General features: G+C 39.1%; 1 protein-coding gene across 1 annotated transcript in view; it reads right to left on the reverse strand.

Moving 5' to 3' along the window:
* The window catches only part of Mtrex (Mtr4 exosome RNA helicase), a 56,635-nt gene that overhangs the window by 18,523 nt on the left and 19,316 nt on the right, over window positions 1–18,796 (reverse strand). Inside the window, exons 10-18 of the mRNA XM_021179787.1 lie at window positions 18,618–18,720; window positions 16,698–16,829; window positions 14,744–14,823; window positions 13,168–13,278; window positions 11,248–11,349; window positions 8,480–8,605; window positions 6,725–6,875; window positions 3,107–3,279; window positions 2,548–2,616 (exon numbers count right to left, since the gene is read on the reverse strand). Of these exons, the coding sequence (XP_021035446.1) occupies window positions 2,548–2,616; window positions 3,107–3,279; window positions 6,725–6,875; window positions 8,480–8,605; window positions 11,248–11,349; window positions 13,168–13,278; window positions 14,744–14,823; window positions 16,698–16,829; window positions 18,618–18,720 (1,047 nt within the window). The remainder of the gene's footprint in view (window positions 1–2,547; window positions 2,617–3,106; window positions 3,280–6,724; window positions 6,876–8,479; window positions 8,606–11,247; window positions 11,350–13,167; window positions 13,279–14,743; window positions 14,824–16,697; window positions 16,830–18,617; window positions 18,721–18,796) is intronic.

Raw genomic sequence — 18,796 nt, forward strand, 5'->3', positions numbered from 1 at the left:
CACACACTCACACACACTCTCACACACACACACTCACACTCACACACACACACACACACACACACACACACACACACACACACTCAAACAAATATCCAATAAACCAAGAATGAGTAAAAGCAGCCTTGGAGGTTTTGTGTTGGCCAACTGCTCCCGGGCATGGGGCCTGCCCTGAGTGCGGGCGACATACTCAGTAACATTGCACTGAAGAAAACTGGCTTCTTCCCCCGCAATCATTGTTTCCAATCCTGGCCTTCAATGCCTGACAATCCTCTTGCCTTCCAAGGACTAAGATTGAACACTAAGCCACTACATGTCATTTAATCACATCTTCTGTAATCAATGTTTTTGGTTTCAGTAAGGAATTTCTTCTCACTTTTAAAAAAATACTTGAAAGATTTTTCTTACATAAACTAAATAAAAGGAAAGTTCTTTGGAAGGAATAAAACATGATTGCTGGGCTCTATCCAGAACATTTTTTTAAAAGATGACATCAATTACAATAATGAAATATCTTTAACCTATCTCTGCAAATAACTACTCATACCTTAACAAAAGTAACATATGTTCTGAAATATAAACCATAAGCACAAACACTAGATCCATGTTTCTAACAAAGGCAAATTTCATTTCCAGTCAAAAGGGAAATTAGCTTTTCCTCACCACTGATACTGTTTTTTTAAAAAAAATTCCAAAGTATTTTTCAGTTTGGCTAGACAAAGCAAAGTCTTTTTTACTTTGAAAACTTCTCTCTAATGTACATGCAGCCTAGTTATTAAATAAGTATTATACACAACAGCTTAGGCAAACAGTGAAAAACAACTATCAGTTTCTCCTGAGATTATCAGATTTTCAAAATGGAAAACAAACAAATACTTCTAAGTAGACTATAGTCTACAATCTGAAGAATGGATTAGGTAAAAAGTGTGAAAGTACATGCAGAAAAGTAATCTGCTCCAATGTGAGTGGGACAGGACAATGGCTCAATGGGGTAAGTGTCTCACGAGCAAGCCTAAAGACCCGAGTTCCATCTTGAGGGCCTGGAGTAGAAGGAGAACCAACTCCCAAAAGCTGTCCACTGACTTCCGCTAAGGTGTGGTGGCATGTGAGTGTAAGCACACACATGGTATAAGTAGATTAGCTATACTTTTTTCTTTCTTAAAAATGCAAGACCTTACATTTCATTTCCTACAGTTCCCACATTGTGGCATGTCAGTTCAGGAGAGAAACTAGGAAAAGACAGCCATGTAAGAGGACTATATTAAAAAAGCACCCAGTCAAGAAAATTAGTAAAAATCATTAACGACAGCAATTAATTGTCATGTTATTTCAGTCAAAACTACTAGTTCCCCTCATCCCTCTTCCCAGCTCACTGTGACAGAAATCTCGATGCCAGGCCCAAACTACAGGGGGCTCTCCTCCTTGTGGCTCTGTGTGTGTGTGTGGGGGGGGGGGAGTGGGGTGGGGGGGCATTTTTCTGGAGCCGATGAACATTAGCAATTCTCATGCTTCTCGCCCTTACCTGTGGCTGAGACTAAGCACTGGGCAGGGAGACTAAAGCATTCTAGTTCTCTTGGCCCAGCCCCCTGTGGCTGGACAAAGGGTCTCTCTAGGGCATAGGGCTACTACCATCCTGGATGACCATGGATACATCCAAAGTCCAGTTCTCCTTCTATATCAGAAACATGAAAGGCCAAATAGTGGTGGACACTGGTCAGAATATTTATATAGTAGATATCATGTTGTTTTATACTCCGTTATCCACTTACTACTGTCTTCTAAACAAATGAGTACCAGGATTTTGTATCCACTAGCCCTGCAAAATGGCATGCGTTTAACAATACTTCAAAAGTAGTCCTATAAAATAGTGATTGCTAATAAGGATAATTTAATGAAAGAAAGGGGGGGCATGCTAACCATACAGAGATCGAGAACCAAGGGAAATATCATCCACCCCAAGCCAAAGACCTACTGTGATTTTTCAGTAACAGCAGCTTCCACACTGCAATGTTTCTGTATTTCAAGGCTGACTTAACTCCAAAGCTTAATTCTCAATGGCCCCACACTTACCTGGAACAAGAAGTTAGTCAATCATTTTAAAAGCAAACTCTCCGTTTTAGAGAGAAAACCAGACATGGAGACACAGACTATCATGGCCTAGATTACTTACTGGCCCAACAAGTAGTGCCCACCGCAAACAAAATAGACACTAATACTAATAATAGGCACATGGCTGACTTACTCCAAAAACAGCCACTCTTCTAATAAATTAACAAGATATTTTATTTCATAGACAATAACTGTTCCAAAATACTCATATAAATATCTGACAAAATTCCCTTTATTATAAAAGAACCGTAATAAAGGATTCTCTCCTTTAGTTTTCTATATATTCCTAACATATTCATAAATCCAAACAGCAGAAACTGATTTTTTTTTCCCAACACTCAAAACTGGAAATGAAGGAAAAAGAAAGAAAAATGTCATCTCATGAAGTCAGAGTCTCTTGTTAGCAAATCCCTGAATTTCTTCAGGGCCATAGCTTACCTTGACATTTGACTTTTTTGAGAAGTTCACTACTACTCCCCAGCCGAAATCATCGCCTTCATTTTTCACCTGAGAATAAAACAAGCAGACAAAACTCGTATTTAGATCCAAAGTGCATTGGGAGCCTTCCATATCTCCATTACAGGCTAAACCGTGAAACTTTCCCTACCGTGATTAAAGGGTCACAAGGTAGTGAATTAACTGAACAGTAAAACAAAAGCAAACCAAGAAACAACCAACACCAGATCTCATCATTTCCAGGACTCTCTCAAGTGCACACATGCCAAACAGAATACGATTTGTTCTGAGAAAATATTCAAAGTATTTATATCTACTCATTCCAGACTTAGAACTGGCTCATTTTTAGATAGCATTTCATACTTAGAAAGCTGACATGTGCTGACTAAAAGCCTTCATGTAAACTTCTAAGTTGGAATAATGTGAAATGGATGAAACAACGGGTCTTGATCACCTCCTGTAACAGGAAGCACTTTACCAACATAAGCAAGTCTTTAACATATTGTAATAGACAAATATTTGATACAGAACCGCGGCATACCTTTACCAAACGGCCTGGTTGTAGAAAGGGCAAGCAGTATTTTGGTTTATGAATATATTCTTCAATCTCTTTTCCCAGCTTGGCAAGCTGCTGTCTAATCTTGTAATAGATGACCACATTTTCTTCATTGGGAATTACTATTTTATTATACTGCTCTTCTGAGTTCTTTACCTCTATAAACAAAGCACAGGTCACAATGCTGTCAAAACTACTACATACCTCACATAAATTAAATCCAAGACGATTTTTCTCCTATGAATCTACAGGTCCAAGCCAGCTACTGAAATGGTTTGAGAAGGACCATGTGTCGTCTAGTTCCTCTCTTAAGGGCACTTCCTTTGTCTCCCTATGGCTGGCACCATCCTATGCTAACCCAGTGCTATGATCCTGCTCCCAACTGCCCTTGGCTAGTGTGAGCTCCCTTCCCACAGCACGCCATTACGCTCGCAGTCCAGCGTTAAGTATTGCTTCGATGGTAAAATACACATCGCACAGTTGCTGCCATTATATAGTTCCAGAATTTTATATAAACACGAACATTTACAGTGCATGGATGTGCAGCCACTTTTACTCCAGCTATTTGTCCCTGCTGCTATTGCAAATAGCTAGGAAAAGCCTTCGTTTTAACATGCTCTAACTCAGCCGTGAGTGTAGTTGCTGAGTCATGTGGCAATTCTTCATTAAAGGTAAAGAACCTTTTAAAATTTTTCTACAAAAACATAACGTTCTGCTGTTTACCTTTTATTTAAAAATAAACACAAGGTGCTGATCCAGTGAGTATGTAAATAGTTTTGCGGTGTCCGTCAGAGCACGGATACTCACCATCCTGTCAGTGTGCTTCGGCCATTTCTGTATGGCTTGCTCTTAGTTGATTTACTTAATTCCTTAAACAACTGGGAAATGGTCCCTGGGCCTTGCACATGCCTACCCCATCTGTCCATTTTTAACCAGAATTGTCTTTTGCTGAGTCCTAAGCGTTCATTACACATTCCAGATCTAGATTGCTTTATTAGAGTGTTTGCAAATATTTATCCTATTTCTAGCTACTCCATAGTTTCAAAAGCAAGTTTTTACTTTTGTTGAAATCTAATTCATTCATATAGGTACTTGTTTATATCTTCGGGATCATAACTAAGAAACCACTGGCAACTGTGGAGAGGTCTGTCCTCCCGCTGTCTGTGCTGAGTTTTCTAGTGCGACTTTATCGTGGACTCATCATTTCTTTTCCTTCCCTTCCCTTTCTTTCTCTCTTTCTTTTGTTGGGTTTTTGAGACAGGGTTTCTCTGTGTAGCCCTGGCTGTCCTAGAACACACTCTGTAGACAACACTGAACTCAGAGATCCACCTGCCTCTGCCTCCTGAATGAATACCTGCTTCACCAGTCCCCCCACCCCCACCTTGGATTAATATTGAACTCCTTCTATTTAACCAGGATGCTTCATAATTTTGAGAATGAGAGAAAAAAATAAACTTTAGTATGCATAACTCACAAATTTTCCTGGAGACTAATTGAAACAATATATAGATATTCCTAGCTGACAGCATAACACAGTAACCAAGAAGGCTGCTACAGATAATAACCAATGTTTGCACAGACTGTTTATTCCTTACAACTGCTGACCTTTTGTATTCCTGGTCCGTTTTAAATGAACCTTTTCACTACTTACAGAAACTGAATTTAATTCACTGACAACAAGAATACTATCTGTCATAGCACACATAATAGAAGTAGATTATCAGAGAAAACAACTGACAATTTATAGACGGGGATAGAGAGATAAGCCAGTGGCTAAATGCTTGTTGTGCAAACATGAACACCTCAGTTTAAATCTTGGGTATCCACGGCAGGCACTTCTGTGACTCCAGTGTTACAGGGTGGCTCCTGCAGGCTTGTTGATCAGCCAGGTTAGCTTAAACAGACAAATCTTGTTTGAAAAATAAGGTAGAGACAGAAAGATGACTCAGCATATAAAGATGTGTGCTACTACAGATTCTGGTACACTCAACTTCAACCCCACGCCGTGGCCCACATAGTGGGGTGGACATTGACTCCTGAAAGTTGTCCTCTGACTTCCTGTGGGTGCCAGGACATGTGCGGCCTATTCCCAAAATAAAGCAGTGAAGAAAGCAATGGGCTCTACAAGCATTAAGATCCACATAAAAAATGAGGTATGGCCACTCATGCGATGGGAAAGAAACAGGAAGATCACTAGGGCATGATGCCCACCAACATAGCTAAAAATAGTGTTCCAAGTTCAGTGAAGGACCGTCTCGAGGGAATGAGGCACAGTGCTAAGAGGAGGGTCTCTGATGCCCACCCTTGGCCTCCACATATATATGCACATATGTACAAACAGATACACACACCAAAACCCAAGAAGGGTGTAGAACACAGAGGAAGATACTCAGGTTGGAGTTCCAGCTTCCATATGCATGCACCCACACGTTTATCTCACTCCTACAAAATTAAATAAATCTACCAAAGGACAATACGACAAACAGAAGTCATTAAAATGTTTTATAAAAGTGGACCCTGAGAAAACAAGATGCAAAAACTGTAAAGCAGTAGCTGTGGTTGTACAGCTGTCTCTGTGTATATTAAGAATTAGATATCTTGAAACTGCTTAATTCATACCCAAATTAAAGCACTGTATTTTCTTAATGATTCACAGGTTATAGCATTCTTTGCATGTACACACATACAATGTGTGCATGTGTTTCAAAGTCAGAGGCCAGGGTGTCTGCCTCTATCACTCTCCACTTTATGTTTTAAAGATTTGTTTATTTATTTACTTTATTTCTGTGAGTGCACTGTAGCTGTCTTCAGACACACCAGAAGAAGGTATTACATTACAGATGGCTGTGAGCCACCATGTGGTTGCTGGGAACTGAACTCCAGGACCTCTGGAAGAGCAGGCAGTGCTCTTAACCGCTGAGCCATCTCTCCAGCTTTCTACTTTAAATTTTAAGACATGGATTCTTAGTGAACGGAGTTTACCAGTTGCTGGGCAGAGAACATTAGGGATCCACCTGTCTCTTATTCCATCAGTTCCAGGGTTCTGACCATTAATAGGTAGTATCCTCCTAGCATGTCACCACACAGGTTTAAAACAGAAACAAAACATAGATGCAGGATGTGAACTCAAGACCCACACATACTCAGCAGACACTTTACTGACTGAGCCATCTTCTTAGCCTGTCACAGGATTCTTCTTGTGAGACATCATTTTAAAAATCAAATTTTATATTGAACTTTTTGTTACATGATTATTCAAGGACATCAACTATATATTTTTAAAAATCACAAAATCCACAATGGTTGAACAACTAGAAAAAACTATTCCATGTAATTGAGGAAAATATGTAATAAAAATATTAAAAATTAAAAAAAAAAAAAAAAAGAAAAAACTATTCTGTCAGAACTGTCTATACGTATTTTGAATGTTCAAGTCTGTAAAGGCTAGACTACAATTCTACATTTTTAACTTAATGGCCAAGATTTGCTTTATTAGACAAAAAACCAAAAAGAAACAAAAGAAACAAGCAGTGCTAACACCACCACTGAGACAGTCGTCACCGTGCTGCGGAGTCTGTTACAGAGAGAGGGGTTCATACTTACTTTCTACGACCCCTGGGATTGCTCTATAATGCTGGAACTGGTAGAAGGATTTTTCAAGCATGTACTCGGGGTTAATTTCTTCTACTCTTAGTAAGTTCAAAACCATGTTATAGGTCAGATGGAAAGCACTGTTCAGAGGATCAGCTGACCCCTACAAGAACAAGCATGACAAGTTTGCACATTTCTAAATTACAAAATAAATTTACAGAAGACTATTAACATGCTTAATAATTTACCTGTACTAACAAAGATAAGGACATACAAATTATTTCCTTTGAAGCAAAGTGATAAAATAGTTAATATCTTTAAAAGTATAGCGTGAATAAAATCCCTGACAGTTGTGATGCACGCCTTTAATCCTAGCACTAGGGAGGCAAAGGCAAGAAGCTCTGAGTTCCTGGTCTACAAAGAGAGTCCCAAGACAGTCAAGACTACACAGAGAAACTCTGTCTACAAAAACAAAACAACAAAAACCAGTAGGGATATAGTGGTTCAAAGACCACAAAATATACTTAGCTCTCTTTCCTGCAAAGCACAAGGAAGGATTGTTTTATTGGTCTCCAAGTGGGTGGGACCAAGTGTTTAATTGCTGGTAGGAAGGGCCATTCTCTTTCCTGACACAGTAATGCCCATGCCCCACCTGGCTGGCTCTTTTAAGAATGCTGAGCAGGATCTGTCCTAACAACTTGTGATAAGCACAGAGCAAGCAGGTCAGATACACATCTTAAGCTTCTAAGGTTAGGTTAGTGATTGCAGCATAGCCTAGCCTGTAGTGACCAAGTGTACTAATAGTTCAGACTGAGATCTGGATAGAAAAAGTATGTTGGAAATATGTGCATAAAACTGCTAATATAGCTCCATTATAGATCTTACCGTCTCTATACTTTAGTAATTACTTCTCACCTCCAAAGTGTGGCTGTCACCAAAGAAGAGACAGGTTTATGACTAGACACTAAAGATATTTGTCATTAAACACAATAAATCTTGTTGTAGAGTTTTTTTCTGTAGAAAACCAATTTGGTTTTCATCCAAAATACTGCCCCAGTGTCTATGCTCACACCTTGTAGCAATGGCTCTTTAGAAGAATTTTCTCTTTATAAAAATACTTTGCAAATGTGAAAGTGGTTGTATAGCATACAAGAGAATGGTCACAGTTTTAAATTGTTTCCTCAGCTCATTAGCCCACTTCCACCCTCGAGAGCGCTCTCTCCTTTCTTAGTGTGCTGTCTCTACTTCTAGTCTACGCCTAACTTACAAGGCATGGCTTCTTACCCTTCTCTCCTTAGGGAGGCTGCCAGGTTTTCACGTCACATGAAGAGTGAGTGAAAGATTGGTGAAGCCACATACAGAACCAGCCACTTCTAACTCCCTAAACCCAGACAGCTATAGACTATCAACCCATCTTGAAAGGCAGATGAGCCAAAAAACTAACTTAAAGTCATCACTGTAGAGAATATCTTGTGTCTGTATGGATGTGGCACCTGTCAATAATAAATCTGATGGCCTATAGCTTAGGCAGGAAATAGGAGGTGGGACATCCAGGAGGCAGAAAGGATTCTGGGAAAGTGCAAGGTGAAGAAGTGTCTAGGGAAGATGTGACAAGACAGATGCATGGTACCTGAGCACAGGTAACCAGCGACACCGTAGAATATATGGGTTATTTTAAGTTATGATCTAGTGTGAGAAGAGCCTAGCTATATGGCCAAGTCACTGATGTGCATTCCCAGGACCCTTGATGGAAGAATGGCCTCTTACCTTAAGCAGCTGCTTTCCAACAGTTGGGCTCATCTTCTCGTCTACCATAAGAATCACAATCCCTCTGTCGTCCATGCCTCTCCTTCCTGCACGACCAGACATCTGGATATACTCACCAGAGGAAATCTGAATACGACATTGTCAAGTTTGGGAGAAAATCTGGTTAAAAAAATATATCCTGATATTTTCTCTTTTTATAGAGTTTACAAATAATTTACACATTTCAAGATATCATTTAAAACATGGACTTTTAAGCTGGGTGTGGTGGCGCATGCCTTTAATCCCAGCACTCGGGAGGCAGAGGCAGGCGGATTTCTGAGTTCGAGGCCATCCTGGTCTACAAAGTGAGTTCCAGGACAGCCAGGGCTACACAGAGAAACCCTGTCTTGAAAAACAAAACAAAACAAACAAACAAAAACATGGACTTTTGGTAAACAAAGTTTGTGAGAATCTTATGAAACTTAAAGTTTAGTCTCAACTGACTTCACTCTGCAATAACCAACTGTCAATTTTAGATAGCCAGTTACCAGGAAATACCAGCTAAAGGCATACAAAATACCTTTCAGCTAGATCTAAAAAAAAAAAAAAAGAATCAAAACTTAAGAATACTAACTACAAAGCAAATTCAACAACTGTAACTTCTTATTTGACCACAATAGCTTCTTAATCTTCAAAATTAAATTAACATGAAATTGGCCCCTGCTGGAGAAAACCACCACTCTGGATAGGTTTCTCTGGGGATAGTAGATTCACTGTCAATAAGACTAGTCTAGTGGAGGAGCAGCCATGGACCCTAGATTGTTCAACAGAGGCATCTTAAAAGTGGCAGCACAAACTCCCTGATCAAGCTGCCGTCGTGTCTACACGCACCTGGGCACCTTTCCTCCTCTGATGGAAGTCCAGGCGTTTGCTGGATTTCTTTTCTAAACTTTTGGCTGAGGAAGAGCTAAGAAGCATTGCTGTAAGTAGACACTGACACTACTGATAGCCCAGGGGTAAGGAAAATGCCAGACAAGAACAACAAAAGACTAGAGATAAGATCAGGACATTTAAAAAAGTAGCCCAATAAAATCAGAGCAGACTCTAAAGGCATTATTAAATTGTAGTACATCTTTAAGAAATTCTTTTCAAGTGTGTGCTGAGGCTATTGGATGAGGGTTTGCTTGGCATGTACAGAGCTGTAGAAAACAATAACAATTTGTACATGGTCTAGGTCAGGAAGCAGATCAGTAAGCTACCAGAGCAAGCAAACGTAGGTACAGAGCCACATTCAGACCATATAAAGTAACTAATGAGTTTCAAGGTCTACACGCAGACTACAGGCTCAGAAAGGCTCTGCAACATCACCATGCTCACCATGCTGCTAAGCTCAAGGGCTCCAATCTCTGGTTTTTGTACACAAAGGATTTTGGTAGCTTCCTCAGGAAAATGGGTCTTTAGGGAAGTGTCACGAAGGAGAAGACAAGGTAAGTATTTTAGAGCAGTGTTGAGGATCATAGTAACACACTGCTGAATGAAGGTTTTTAAAGGAGTGCTTCTCTACCTTCCTAATGCTGTGACCCTTTAATACAGTTCCTCATGTTGTAGTGACCTCCAACCATAAAGTTATTTTGTTACCTCATAACTGTAATTTGGCTACTGTTATGATTCATATTATAAATATCTATTTTCAGATGGTCTTAGGTGACCCCCATAAAAGGAATTATTTGCCCCCAGGTTGAGAACCTCTGTTATAAAGCATGTCACTGGAAACTTACTATTCCTTCAAAGATTTCATAAATTTATAGGTATGGATGACAGTATTTAGAAATGACAGGGAAGAAATTAACCTGATTTGGGGTTCAAGTTTGCAGGTATAAGATGATGCTATCATGTGTGTACATATGTGTCATTGTGATACATATACTGGCTTAACACTATTGTTAATTCTTGGAAGAATTGCTGATTTATTTTGCAATTACTACTGGCATGTAAGTGTTTTAAAAATAAAGGTAATTTGCTAATGGAAAAAAACTTATGCTTTGCCCTTAAATTTATCATTACTTTTTAGGAGTTTGATATTATTGTAGGAAACTTCACTAAGCTGAAAAAAAAAAAAATCTCTAATTTCCAGAGAATAGTTTAGGTAAAAAGCTATCTATTGTTTTCCAAATGGCAGACAGTGAATCTTGGGATCAGGCTGTGCTCACACTACACAGTGCTTTGTCATGTGCTTTCTCATGCCCACCTATACTCTACTGCCTGCCTGACAATACTCCTCCCACTGTCCCTACTGTAAGGACTATCTTCTAAGGCTTCTGTTCTTTAAAATGAAAACAAAACACAACAAAACAGCTTATGCACTTGTTTGTGCATTTTGCCTGCACAGATGTCTGTGCACCACATGCAGATAATGCAGTGCCCACAGAAGTTAGGAGGTGTGTCAGAGCACTGGAACTGGAGTCAGCCCCTGTTAGTGCTGCGGACTGAACAGCGGGCAGTAAGCACTCTGACCTCTCCAGCCAGACCTGTCATCTGCTCTTATGCTGTATCTCTCCTACAGTAGTCCACAGAGCAATGGGCTGTGTGTTTGAGGTCAGTCGGGCCTCCCTATGCAGCCCTGTCTAGCCCAGGGCACTGTGATACAGACGAGATTTGCAGAGTAGGGAGACTCCACTTACATCTGAAGCTCTTACTCACATGGAGCTGAAATTCTCAATGATATGAGTCAAAGCCGTGTGAGATAAAGTAAAGGTTAGTCATTGTTTACAATACAAATAGTTACTTACCCATCTAAAGTCCTTCCCGTCATATTTACGGGCGTTTGTAAATAAAACCGTTCTAGCTGGCATGTTAATTCCCATAGCAAAAGTCTCTGTGGCAAATAAGGCCTAAATAAATAAGCAATTATATAATTAATGGATTTTAAGGTAAAAACAAATAATTTTCACATGTAAATAAAATTAGCATTAATTTTTAAGCTTAGTTCTTTATGAGGTTCTATAAAAATAAGATGAACTTTGGATTTATTACAGTATTTTATAGATATAACTATTAATAATATTTTTCTTTATGTTTGTCAAACTTTTTAATTCAGGAAAATTAGTCTTTTTTTACATCCCAGTTCAAACAAATAGAGAGAGCACCTAATGAACAAGGATGAGGCAACAGAATACCTTTCTAAACGCAGCCATTTTTCCTGGTTTTTTTATGATAATGAACCAGTTCTAAAGATCACTTCACAATTGGGTTCCAGGGCACAGACTCAGTGAGTATTGAATTCTAAAATTCTAAGACTTTATCAGCAAAAACAGTTGGTTTAGGCATGTAAAGTTATATGTCAATAAAGTATTAAATAGAGGCTGGAGAGATGGCTCAGCAGTTAAGAGCACTGACTGCTCTTCCAGAGGTCCTGAGTTCAATTCCCAGCAAGCACATGGTGGCTCACAACCATCTGTAATGGGATCCGATGCCCTCTTCTGGTGTGTCTGAAGACAGCTACAGTGTACTCATATAAATAAAATAAATAAATCTTTTTTTAAAAAGTATTAAATATTCATCAATAGAAAAGATAAAACACTTCATCAACTCAAAAGAACACTAGTCATTAGAAGATGAACCATAAATATGCCAAAAGAACGGAACATTTGCGTTTGCCAAAAAGTCATATAATCTCTGAATGTCGTCTGCCAGTGGACATTTCTAGGAAACGATGGGGCAAGATGAGCTTTCACCTCTTACTTTATTAACAACTACTTCCCTGAACTCAACAACCTGCAATATTCACTCACACTCTTGAAAACTGGTGCAAGAATAAGTCTAGCAAAAGCCATCATTTACAGAAGACCATCAGTAGGGACTCACTAGGAGCTGGGTGGAAATCCTGGCCCACACCTCATAAAGCACTAACGCTTTTCTTTTAAATATTTTTCCTACGGCTGAGGCCTCTTAGGACAAAGCACCGGAACTGATTATGCTCTGAGGTGGTTCCCTGTTTCTAGATATAGGCCCATCAGTCAGTTCTAACAAATGATCAAAGTAGACTCCCTGAGTTCACTATCCTAAAACATCCCTCTTCCTGAGTATAAAAGCAATTCTTATCTAAAGCAACACTTTTAATCATGGATGAGGAAGACCAGTTATCTAGTCAACTCCATGTCTATTAATTAAACAGCACATTCCACAAAACTCTACTACAGTCAGGTGATGCCACTTACATAAGACACACATAACTTTTCTATTTATCCTCCCAAGTTATAATACAGATATGGCATTATATGAAAGGTCATGTTCATACCTAAAGTACTCCATGCAACCTTCCTAAGGCATGCTATACAAACTAATTCTTTAGAAAGAGAAAAGTCAGTCACAAGCAAGACATGATGGCTTCCATCCATAATCCCAGCATAAAACAAGCAAAACAGGAGGACTGCTGTTGGAGGACAGCCTGGGCTCAGAGTAAGAAACTGACTCAGAAAAAAAATTAGACAGAAGAAGAAGCAACGGGACAAGACAAGATCCCAACAACCTGCCGATGGGGACTGGGTGGTGGAGTCATGGTCAAACCCAGCAAGACCCTGGGTTCAGCCTCCAGCACTGTAAAATCAAATATCCAACAAGCTGGCTTATAGACAATGCTCACTAGAACTTTCACATTGCTCAGACAACACAATTTTGAGACATAAAATATAAAAAAAGCAAGACAATACCTTTATCAGTCCTTCAGAGAAGAGAATTTCTATAGTTTCTTTCAAAATAGGAAGTAAGCCACCATGGTGAATACCGATCCCCCGCTTCAAAAGTGGAAGCACATGTTCAACCTGTCATTTTGGAATAATGTTTATGTCACAAGGAAAGAAGAATTTAAAATGTTAAACCTAAAAACTATGTAACTAAAAAAGAAAACACTTGTATTTAAGTAAATTACTCTTAAAATTTCTCCAGAATAAAAGCAAAATCCAGCCTATATTCTTACATATTAAATTGAAACACAATGTGGTCCTGCTTTAAGATTAACATGGTAACCATATTTAAATATAAATATATATTGCTGCGTTTTAAACATAACATTATCTCCTATACAAAAGTCTGAGCTGTGACAGCAGAAACTGTCTGTAAAGTGTAGAGTGAGGTTTACACTCACAGTCCCAAATATTCCAGAGGCCGAGGCAGGAGCACTGCAGAGGGCAGTAAGCCTATGCCTCTTAAATAAAGTCTCTTAATAAACTCAAAAGATACTGGCAGTTAAACTCTAACCACAGAACATTAAACTGTAAAATGGACTTCCTTTAAAATCAAAAGACTAACTAAAGAGTACCATTCTCATTACTGCTGCCAAACTCCACAGCACAATGGTTTAGGATAAAATGCACAAAGGCATATGGAGCAGCCATTTAAAACCCACCACTCCCCTGGACTGGAAAAGTATTTTAAACCTTTCTAAGATAAGACACCACCTTAAGCCAGGCATGGTGGCGCACACCTTTAATCCCAGCACTTGAGAGGCAGAGGCAGGTGGATTTCTGAGTTCAAGGCCAGCCTGGTCTACTAAGTGAGTCTCAGGACAGCCAAGGCTACACAAAGAAACCCTGTCTCGAAGAAGAAAAAAAAAAAAGACACCACCTTAAAATGCCAAGAGACATGGGTGCTGCTGTAGTCTAGGGTGAGCTAAACACTCTACAAACCAGGTACTCATCTGTGGAACACAGCGTGACCTCCACATTCCTCCTTGCCCCAATCTAACTTTCACACACTCCCTTAGTCAAAAGCATTGCACTCTAGATGCATAGTAAAATCATATGGAGAGGTTTTTAAAGGATTCTTCCAACTAAGATGAAAATTAGACAAATAAGGTCAAAATCCCTGGGAGTGGCACCAAGTACCAGTACATTTTAGATGGCCAGTCAATTCCAACAGGGAAAGGAAAAATACGAATGATATTAAAGTAAAGGAGGTGTTTACTTTCTAAAGAGTAAATTAATTTTCATTAGGTATACTCTCTTGTTCAGAATTCTTATAAACTGAGAAATTTAGTGACTTAGAATGAACACTAAAATTTTTGTTATTCGGGAATATAAAAGGTAGTCTCTAGACTATGCTATGTATGCTCTTAAAGAAAATTCCTTCAAACAGCAAATCTTACTTGGCACCTTTTCAAGGATTTGAAACATATATGAAGGTATTGTCTGAGCCCATAGGCCAACATATGTTGCCACAATGCAATAAAATGAAAATGAGTTAACAGCTGCTACCTGCTGAAATCCTTCCTTACTGGTGCTAACCCACCTGAGGGAGCTTTTTATCTTCATCAGACAAGCAGTCAATTGCATTATTGAAAACTTCTTCAACCATCTTCTTTTCTTCATCTATGAGAAAAAATTCAATGGCACATAAATATTAAAATGGATCAGTGGTACTAAACCTCACTCATTTAAAAAAAAAAGTCTATAAAAAGCTGTGGCCCTCCCTCTCTGCCCCAGTCCATCAGTCAGAGGGCAAAGGGCAAAAGGCGCAGAGACTAAGGGGAGAGGGCGTTCAGAAGCCCTGTGAGTCTGTCTGCTGAATGACAACCCGGGGACCAGTGCAGGGAAGCACATCACCTTTACCTGGGCGTCTGTAAGTCAAGGCTTATATAACTGGGGGACAGGGAATAGGAACATCCAGGATGGGCAAAGGCTTAGGGTACCGAGATGCCTCATTAGCATTGAGAAGCTCCTCAGGAGTCTCGGGTGCTGGCTGGCTGCGTTTGTATGGAGAGAAAGGAAGGTGAAGCTGTAATCTAAGGAAGGTTACATGATACTGTGCAGGGAGATGCACATACACTGTCTATGTGGGTTTGGGGTTGGTGGTGAATTCCCTGACAAGATCAGAGAGTCCTCCATTATGTGCTGAGCTCAGAAGGCTACCCAGCCAATCACAGACTTTGACCTTAATTAGTAGAGTTTCCCCACTAAAAGTCAAAGTAAAGAATCAGGATTTTTAAGCAACCCCACAAAACACAACTTACTGTCCTTGAAACACATCTAGCAGTTTTAATACATGAAAAAGTTAATAAACTCAGTAACAATATTAAGAGGTTGAGGCAGGAGCTGCCATGAATTCCAGGCCACCTAGAGCTACAATAGCAATCATTACATCAAAGTGACTGAGGGCAACACTCGATTCAAACATCTGCAGGTTCTCACCAAATGGGTACTGCTCCGAGGCAATGGAGGCTGAGTGCAGTAAAGCACTGCTCCTAACTGTAGAGTAACAATCCCAAAGCCCATATTGTTAGTGTCTTTCTTTACTGTGCCAACCAAATGATAGATTCTCAAAAACTATCTGATATATTACTCATACATAACCTCTGAGTCCTTAAGAATCCTCACAACTGGCAAGTACAATACTGAAAGTTATAATAAGCAAAGCAATTTACCTGTCATCTCATCTTTACCCATGGAAAAGACTTTAAAGTACATCGAGAAAATATGATAACTGAGTTTTTCTCATTTGTTTTGAGACAATGTCTCCAATGTTGCCCCAGCAGGCTTCACATCCAGTCTGACTGCTTTGGCTTCCCAAATGCTAGGATTACAGACCTACATCTCCACACCATGATATAACTAAAATTAATTTTGGATTACTCAAAATTAATAATTGGATCACACATAAGTAGATGAAAATGGATAACCACTGAAGTGGCAGTCTGGGCGTGGTTATGCTACTCCCCAGCTGTGTAACGGTAAGTGAGATACATTTCTGTGAACATACACTTGCTGGATGTTTTGAGAAATTCAGCACACTGAGGCAAAGAGTGGGTTTAGATTACGGCAAGAATGAAGAACAGTACTTTCAATAAAATTATCCTAACCAAGAGACCTACCCTTACTGAATGACAGACAGATGCAGAATAACTGAATTTATAGTAGTATGAAGTACAAGAAAGTATGACTGTAATGGTTCTCAGTAATATTCTCTGGCTTTCTAAATATAGAGATCTGTATTTATATCTTCCAATACAATAGGAGAGGGCCAAGGGTTGGGCTGCAGCGCTTGCCCATCATACACCAGGCCCAAGGGGAAATGGAGGGTGAAGAAACCGAGAGAACCTTATAAAGACTTTGCAAAGATGCTGAGTCCAAACGATTGTGATTATAAGCAAATTGCATATGCTACTAATATAAGTAGATATACTACCAAAAATCTACTTTAAACTAATGTAGCTACAACATGAAAGCCACGTGGAAATGATCGGTACCTGTGTTGAAGTCTAGCTTAGTCATCTGAAGAGCATATGCTTCACAGTCCTTCTTACTGAAGCTGAAGATGATCACAGGCTGGAAATTTCTCTCCATAATCATCTTCACAATCTTGAACACATTTGATGGACCTAAAAAGGGCAAATAAGTCACACCCTAAATTAACTCAAGATGGAGAATAGATCTAAATAAAACTGTAAAATAAAATTTAAAAGACGCCTACAATAAAAAACAAGATGGAGACCTTCAAAGCATCGTTGGCTCTGACATTCAGAGTAGAAGCATTGTGACAGAGAATAAAACTAGATTTCACTAGTGTGAAGAACTCGGCTTTTAACAGACATGAGCAGTAAGTAAAAAAACCAACCCCAGTTTTCTACAATATGGAAAAAACCCTCAAGTTATCTATTTGATATAGGTCCACCTGGAATGTAAGAACTTTTAAAACTCAAAGACAATCCAATTTACAGTAAGACAATTGGGGTGCTAAGAAATGGTTCAGCAGTTAAGAGCCCTTGTTAATCATGAGGACCAGAGATGGAGTCCCCGCACTCGTGACAAGTGGCTTATAACTAAACTGCAGCTCCAAGGGACCCAGTGCCCTTTCTGCCCTCCAAAGGCACAAATACATACAGATAAACACACATGTAAGATAAATTTTAAAACAAATTTTTTTAAGTGCACAAAGGATTATAATGATGCCAAAAGTCTATAGTAAGAGGTTTACCATCAGCGACCACAGGGAGACAGGCACAGATGAGGAGCACACGGAAGCACTACTTCATGTTTACTAGGATTATAAACCAATATACACAACTAAGTACTAATCTAGAAGTGGAGAAAAATGGTACTCAAAAATCCCTCAGAGGAATAGCATGAAAAATGCCAAATGGTGTATAGCTACTTTGGAAAATATGTAGCAGTAATCAAAAGGTTAAATTTCCCATAACTCACCAATTCTCCTAGATCCAGACCCAGAAAAAAAGAAAACACATATTTCTACAAAAACTTGTAGTACAAGCAAAATGTTTACAGCACTATTATGCATATTCTACAAAAAAAACCCAGAAACTCCATATCTACTCAAATACTGTATATTCTCATGATACAATATTATCTGATCACAGACACACTCACAGAGTGAAATACTGATAGATAGTGTATGAATCTCACGTCATTCAAAGGAGTCAGCTACAAAAGACCACATGGTGCTATTTTTATGATACATCCAGAGAAGTCAAATTGATGGAGGCAGAAAAAGAGACTAAGTTAAAAAGACAGCTAAGTCTGTGGCACCCAGGGAAAATGGATGAGGAATGACTGCTAATGAGCGGGGCCTGGGGAGAGAAGAGTCGGAGGAAATGTCCTTAGAAGTGGGTAATGGGGGGCTGGAGAGATGGCTCAGCGGTTGAGAGCACTGAATGCTCTTCTAGAGGTCATGAGTTCAAATCCCAGCAACCACATGGTGGTGGCTCACAACCATCTGTAAAGAGATCTGATGCCCTCTTCTGGTGTGTTTGAAGACAGTTACAGTGTACTTATATACAATAAATGAATAAATCTTTTTTAAAAAATGGGTAGTAGGAACAGTTGCACAGTTCTATGAATCTACTAGAAATTATTATATTGAATTTTAAAATAATGAATTTCATGGTATGGAAATCATATGGAAATTTAAAGCTGACTCTGGCAATAGTTTTGCAATCATGTGAATGAATATACCTGAACCCACTAATTACCACTTTATGTGGGTAAACTATAAACTACATATTACATTTAAATTAATGCCATGTAAGAAAAACATCGCCCCTTATTCATCCAAATTTATCATACATCAGCTATGTCTTTATAAAGCTTCCTCAAAAAACATCAAAAGACAGACGAGTAAACTTCTATCTAAAAGCTAAGTCCCGCATTACCTTTTGTTCCTCCTTTCCGTCCCTTCTGGTCTCCTTTGGCCAAATCACCTGCATCCCGAAGCACTTGCATTGCAGTGTTAAAATTATCTTCTCTGAAGTCACCCTAGAATCATATTTTTTCTATGTAACTTTGCAAATTGATAATCAAGGCTAGAGAAACAACTCAGTGGTTAAACGTG

Source organism: Mus caroli, chromosome 13 (genome assembly GCF_900094665.2).
Source record: "Mus caroli chromosome 13, CAROLI_EIJ_v1.1, whole genome shotgun sequence".
Taxonomy (NCBI): Eukaryota; Metazoa; Chordata; class Mammalia; order Rodentia; family Muridae; genus Mus; species Mus caroli.